General features: G+C 33.5%; 4 protein-coding genes across 4 annotated transcripts; 3 read left to right on the top strand and 1 right to left on the bottom strand.

Moving 5' to 3' along the window:
* Window positions 1-392: 392 nt before the first annotated feature.
* URN1 (Urn1p) lies at window positions 393-1,961 on the top strand (the record flags this gene model as incomplete). Its single annotated transcript, XM_003668817.1, has 1 exon — window positions 393-1,961. One exon carries the CDS (start codon window positions 393-395, stop codon window positions 1,959-1,961), a length of 1,569 nt encoding a protein of 522 aa, XP_003668865.1.
* A 625-nt stretch (window positions 1,962-2,586) lies between these two features.
* On the top strand, window positions 2,587-3,423 carry SUE1 (Sue1p; the record flags this gene model as incomplete). Its single annotated transcript, XM_003668816.1, has 1 exon — window positions 2,587-3,423. The coding sequence occupies one exon, from the start codon at window positions 2,587-2,589 to the stop codon at window positions 3,421-3,423; it is 837 nt and encodes a 278-aa protein (XP_003668864.1).
* Window positions 3,424-3,727: 304 nt separating this feature from the next.
* NCE102 (Nce102p) lies at window positions 3,728-4,276 on the bottom strand (the record flags this gene model as incomplete). The annotated part of the gene is made up of 1 exon (XM_003668815.1): window positions 3,728-4,276. One exon carries the CDS (start codon window positions 4,274-4,276, stop codon window positions 3,728-3,730), a length of 549 nt encoding a protein of 182 aa, XP_003668863.1.
* A 557-nt stretch (window positions 4,277-4,833) lies between these two features.
* NDAI0B05860 (uncharacterized protein) lies at window positions 4,834-6,879 on the top strand (the record flags this gene model as incomplete). Its single annotated transcript, XM_003668814.1, has 1 exon — window positions 4,834-6,879. The coding sequence occupies one exon, from the start codon at window positions 4,834-4,836 to the stop codon at window positions 6,877-6,879; it is 2,046 nt and encodes a 681-aa protein (XP_003668862.1).
* Between the last annotated feature and the right edge of the window lie 220 nt (window positions 6,880-7,099).

Here is a 7,099-nt window from a genome sequence, read left to right as displayed (position 1 = left end):
TTTGGTGTTACATACCAATCGGTATATCATTTGCTGTAAGAAATGATCTCATTTTTTTTGTTTTTTTTGAACAAGAAAGGAAGTAATATAGTTTATATGTTTATGGTAAGTCTCTGTTCAATTTAGAAGCCCATTAGTGTTTTTTGTCTCCTTGTTGTTGTTAGAAGGTTCTGTTCCATATAATAAATAAATTATATTTAAAACTGTAAAACTCGCATGAAAATTTATGTTATATTTAGTTTGGAATTCTTGGATGAAAAAAACAGCGTCGAAGAACACACAACAATTCTCAATGGATTCGATACAAAACATAGATATGTAAAGGGTACGATAATATAAAATACACTTATTAAAAAATTAGTTGATTATTATCAAATATACTAGGAAATGAAATGAGTACTGATAATAAGCATCACAAAAGAATATGGAAAGAATATAAGACGCCGAATGGTAAAAAATATTATTATAATATTGAAACAAAACAATCTACGTGGGAGAAACCTTTTAGTTTTTATAAAACCAATAAGAATAACAGTAATACTAAAGCATTAGGGCAAACCCATCATGAAATAGAAAATAAATTTGCATTCAAGTTATTGAATGAATGGTATTTGATATTAAGATCTGATGGTAGCAAATTTTATTATAATGCTAGATCGAACAGATCTGTTTTAAAACTTGTTGAGGACAAAGAAGATGAAAAATTAAGTTTTGATTTGATGAAATATTTGGATAAAAATAATTTAATTAAATTGATAGGATTAATTCGAGGATATAATGATCCTAGTATTGATATTAAGGGACTATATGAGGAGATCGTTGCAAATATCGGGTTTTTAAAACAAGATATTCTTACTGAACAAATGGAGATAGAAGATGGGGGAGAAGACGAGGAGGAGGAGGAGGAGGAGAAAGAAGAAAAAGAAGATGATGTCTCAGGTAAAATCGAAGGTAAGTCATCAGGTGATGATAAAGATGTTGAGGGAAATGCAAGCAATAAACCAGATAATATTAGTACCGATGAGATGAGAGAAGAAGAAGGAGAAGAAAGGTTTGAGGATGAGGACGACAATGATGAATTGAATACGTTAAATAACTTAACTTCTAAAGGAGGAGAAGAAGGGGAAGATAATATTAATGCAAGTGTACAAAAAGTTAAACAGGCATTTTTTGAATTACTTGATAAGAATAAACTAGATATGTATTCTACGTGGTCAGTTCAGTCTCGTCGAATCATTGAGAGACCCACAATATTCTATTCTATATCTAATGATAGTGAACGTGAAGAGATTTTCGAAGATTGGTGCCGGAATAGAGTGCACTCTACGGGACTATATTCATCCAATGTCAAAGAGAATAATGATGGTGACACTTTAGTTCGTGGTTCCTATTATGAAGAGGAAGATAAAGATGATGATGATGATGATGATGATGATGATTTAGAGCCAACGAAATATCATTATTTATCCGAGCTTATATTTAAATTGCGTGATTCAATCAACGAGCGAAGTATATTTCAAGATATTAAACGTCAAGGTAAATCACTGTTTAAAGATTATAGGATAAAAGATTGGATTCCAGATAAAAAGGAATTGGAGAAGACAGTGTCCTTATTGTTATTTTATTATAAAAAGTTGTCAGAGCAAGAGCGATGTGATAAATTTCAAGAATATGTAACCAAACATTATGGAGAGAAGATTAAGTTACACCATGAAGAGTTAAATAAAATATTGGAACCATCATCATCTGCTGACGCTGAAGCTGAAGCTGACGTTGATATAGAGAAGGAGATCTTGCAGATTGAAAATGTCATTTTAAGAAGCGGCGACGACCACGTACCCGTGACAGCTGCTGTGGATACTCCAGGGCTGGAATATTATATCATAGGGTTACGAGCGAAGCATTCAGCTTTGGCAACCCTAATACACCGCACGGCGCAACCACAACCACAACACCCATAACAACGGCAGCGGGCGACAGAAAATTACTCCGCTGACTTCCCCTCCGCCCTCCCCTGAAAGAAGCGACCACATTTCAATCGCCGATAAAATATTGCACCTCTTGCGGGCCCCACCCCCTTAAAAGCTCATTTGCATAATGAACTCTAATAATATTATAAGATTTAACATAAAGACAGTGAGTGAGATCCCACCACACTTTGTAACTTTTTACATCCGATATATTCGAGAAAGAGGAAAGGCTAACTACTACTTTTACTACCTATTGTATTGTTCTTATCACACAGAACAATTATAGATAGAGAGAATAGCATTATTCATTACTTACTTACTTACCAAGCCACTACTAAAACTAAGCAAATATACACAATAAATTTTTGATCATATAAAATACAATTTACACCCATTGTTCCATCATCCATCCGATATAAATAAATATTGATATCATTATTTATTTTGCCATTTCGTTAGACCCTTACTCTATATATAAAAGAAACAAAGAGACCTATTATATATATATCTCGCGAAGACATCACAAAAAGAACGACACACCCTCAAGCAGCTACAAACTAGAAAGTACAAACTACACATAAACATACAACAGAAACACTAACACGAACACAAAAAAATGATAAGATTTCAATTAGAATTTGGACAAGAACTTGTCCCAATAATTAATGCAATGAAGATGAAAAATACCCATGGCATGGTAAGATTATTTTCTACTTTGAATAATAGGACTTTCCAATCCCATCGTACTGCGACAAATGGCAACATAGTTGGTTCCAATTCAAAAACAGATCCATTAAGGAAAAAAAGAAGTTATTATAGTTATCATCATCCACCAAACACGGTCCCATCCTCTTCTTCTTCTTCTTCCTCCTCTACGAAAAGACGAACCATATCATCGCCAACCTCTACATCGGCGTCTCCGCCTCCGTCGTCATCTTCTTCTTCACCAACTCACACAACGATATCATCATTAGCACCTTGTATTTTACAAAATAATATATTCAGAACCATGCCCAAAGTCCCCATGACTAAATATTTAGAAACCAAGGAATTAAGTCAGGACATGTTATATAGTGGATATAGACCCATAATGTATCCGGTGAAGGAAAATCCATTATTCAGGCTAACATTAAAGAAGAACTCCTCGTCATCATTCCCATTCTCAACCACTTCTTCTTCTTCTTCTGAAAAGAAGAAACCACAACAAGAACAAATGAAGAAACATTATGATGATGAATATGGTGGTATAATGACAGGTGGGATTAATGGTACATGGAGATATTCACCACGGATACCAAATAATTTATTACCGAATAAGATTTGGTCCATGTCAATTATGGGGATGGAATATTATCCTGAATGGAAAGGTGTTCCATTTAATATAGTTAAGAATTTGAAACCATTTGATAAATCTAGAGGAACGGTGGAAGTTATGAAGAAACCATTGAAGTGAACACATATACACACATACATATATACATATACTTATATATTCATTAAAAAAACATACCAAATTAAAAATAATTAGATATTATTATATTATTATTATTATTACTAAAAATTACTAAAATTATTATTAATAGAAGAAAAAGGTATTGAAGACTTATGTTAAAATATACTGATTGATTAATTTGATTGTTTGATTAACTGATTAGAGAAGATGGGGGGTGCTCTGCGGGGAAAGAAAACTAGAAAAAGAGAAAGAGAGAGAGGGAGAGAGAAACAAAGAAGAAGAAAAAGGGAAACATAGAACGGAATTAAACTTGAGAAATGGTTGGTACACCAACTTCATTAGCACCACTTCTATTAGTTCTTCTTTTACTTCTTGAACCAGCCCAAGTACCAGATCCAAACAACCCATTACTAGCCATATTAATTCCTGACATGATCATTTTAGCTAAAAATATGAAACATGAGAAATAAAAGAATGCAACTGCAGCTTGTGACATTCTACATCTATTTTCTGAACCTTGAGTGATTGAATTGCTATTAACATAACGTTCGTTTTTACATGAATGAGCTCTGATAGCCACAGCAAGGACAGTACCTGCTGTGAATGTGAATACGAAATTTAAGAAATCGAAAATGAATAATAATATTGGCCATGAAGCTAGGGCATCGAACATGTTGAAGGCAACACCAAAGAATGAATCTGTTAATAGACCAAAGGCAGCAGCAAACATACAGAAATTAATTCTTGAACTGTTGTTTCTTTGTGTGTTTAAAAGTGCTGAAATAAATGCCATTGTTAGCACTAGAAAGATCGCATTGATTACACGAAGGATATTGTCTACTTTGGATAGCATTGTGAGTGTATGTATGTGAGTTTATGTGTAATTTTTTCTTGAATTGTAGTTTGTTGATTTGTAGAGTTGTAGATTTGTAGATTTGTAAATTCTTGATTTGATATGAAGTGAATTGAGGTAGCTGTATGTCGCTTGAAAGAAGAGAAGATAAAAGGAAAGAGAAGAATAAGGAAATAGAATTTAGAAACGGGTTGGACCTTAAATAATGCTAACCACCCTTCCATATAAATTATACTTATTGATTAGAGAAAAGGAGAGGAATAAATACAGGATAACATATATGTATGTGTGTATGTGTGTGTGTGTGTGTACGTATTTAGATGGGGGGGTAAGTGAAGCAATTCTTTGGCTGGGGGGTTCCAATGATATTCCTTAGTTAATTAACTAGTGAACTGAGTGGATCTGGGCAAGCAAATAATAAATAACGTTATGATCCAACCATATAGACCGAGACAGAAAAGAGAGAGAGGGAGAGAAAAGGACATAAAGGGACGATAGAGAACATGGACAGAGAGATAGAGACAGAGAGGACAGGGATGTGATAAAATAAGAATGGAATGAGGACCGCAATGGCGATGGCAATGGCAATGGCAATGGCAATGGTGATGGGTGACGTGACGTGTGTTCTTGACATAAAGGGGCCCTCGATCACCACCACAGCAGAGATGTTCGGGTGTCTATGGAAAGGGGGGGGGGGGACGAAAAGGGGAGACACATTTAGGGGAGATGACCCTCCGGGGATGAGAGGGAGGGAACGCCGTGGGCGGCTGTGTAGGTGTGTGCAGAAGGGAGGACACCCGGACAACCCAGACATCCCTTTCCTCTGTCATCAAACTCCGAAGGTAAGCATCAGCGACGTTGGCCACTCAGGGTTGGTCATCGATCGAGTTGAGAATTTATTAACACGAATAAATCACAGTCATTCACTGACAGTAAATACCTCTGTATATGTATATATATCATTTATTCCGCAATTAAAGCAATCCTTCTTTTTTTGTAAAATAATATCCGTGGCTTCTAGAGTTCCTGAAGGCATAATAGACAGATACCACAACCCGTCTTTTACTACCAACCAAGAAAAAGGAAGTAAGCATAAGATGTCCGTTTTGACTTCTAAGGAGAGAAGTATTGCTTATCAATCTGATCAAGAACATTTCGATCAATTCTACGACCGTTACCTAGCACAAATTAATAGACAACAACAAGTTTCACAAGAGAAAAAGAGCAAGGAAAATAAACAAAATGTCTTTTCTACTCAATTACGAACAAATAAAGAGAATAAAAAACCAAACAAACAGTTTGTTTCTCAATTCAGGCATAACTTGATTGATAACGAATTTTATGAAAATCATTTAAACTATATGAGATCACAAAGACATCAATCCACTACAAAAAATCAATTACAAAATAAAGAAAAAATTACACCAAATTTCTTAATTGAAAATGACTCTAAACAACATCGTATATTACAAGATATTATCACAAGAGAAACTAATTTCAATCATTTGAAAAATTTACAAAAAATTATATCTCAATCAGAATTAGAATCACAAGATTTAACACCAACTATGCAAAAAATTAAGGATTCCAAAATATACCCTAAAGTGTATTATAAGAATTTCAATATGACAAAACATCCTCCAAACATTAATCAACAATTGTCACAAAATCAAAAAATATACCCACCTTTTAATCCACAATTGAATCCTATTGCAACCACAACTAACCCTGAAATCTTAATCAAATTAAATGATGACAAAACAATCATTACAAAGCAAACATATGATAAATTGTTAGAATTGAATCAAGATCATGCAAATTGGATGATAAATAACAATGGTGAATCTTCAAATTTGTATAATACTAAATTTAAAACTTATCAAGAAAAATTAAACAAGCTAAATGAACAAATAAATCATCATAATTTAATCATTTCCATGATTAAGAAGGATACCTTGAAAAATAAAGAATTAAATGACGCAATCTTAACAAATAAACGATTCCAATTATTTAGTCTATTAAATCATGAAAAATATGTGTTGAATAATAATAAATTGGCTCTATGTGATCAATTGGATAATACTGAATTATTACAAAGACATATTAAGGATCCAAAGGATTCCTTACAACAGAAATTGAAAGATAACGATAGAAAGAGGAAAGCTACACAATTGAAGAATAAAAGGGAATCTGTTTGTGATTCTTCCACTTCCTCAATTTGTTCCTCTCATCAGAAGGATAACAAGGATTCTTTGAATGAAAGAGTCAAAGAAAAGGATAAGAATACACAGATAAATGCAACAAAATTGAAAAACAGAGAGGCTACCGTTTGTAATTCTTCTTCGTCTTCTGTATGTTCATCTTACCAAAAGAAACAAGGGAATTTGGGTTCTACCACTGCAGATCAACGTCATGAAATGGAAGTTAATGACTCTGAACTCGAACCCGAACCTGTGGTGAGGACAATTGAAAAAAACGAAAGATTATTTGAAGTTAAAACAAATGAACAAGAAGATATGGAAAATAATGATAATGATAATGATGATGATGATGATGATGATTTATATGAATATGAAACCAAGGAAGAAATTGTATACGTTTAACCACTTTTGATGAACTTTTTCCCCTCTTTTCTTTCCACTTATTCTTCACTTATACTTTTACTTATATTCTTTTAATTTTTAAACACTAATCTAAACTTACTAAATGTAGGAATATCTTCTAGAACGTAATTATATAATCGAGGTCGAGTTTGGAGGTTTTGACATGGGAACTGGAGAAAAGGTTATGGACCGCACAGTCATGCGATGGTACTCTCATTTA

The sequence above is a fragment of the Naumovozyma dairenensis genome, chromosome 2 (assembly GCF_000227115.2).
Source record: "Naumovozyma dairenensis CBS 421 chromosome 2, complete genome".
Classification (NCBI taxonomy): domain Eukaryota; kingdom Fungi; phylum Ascomycota; class Saccharomycetes; order Saccharomycetales; family Saccharomycetaceae; genus Naumovozyma; species Naumovozyma dairenensis.
This window is presented reverse-complemented; position numbering and strand designations above follow the sequence as displayed.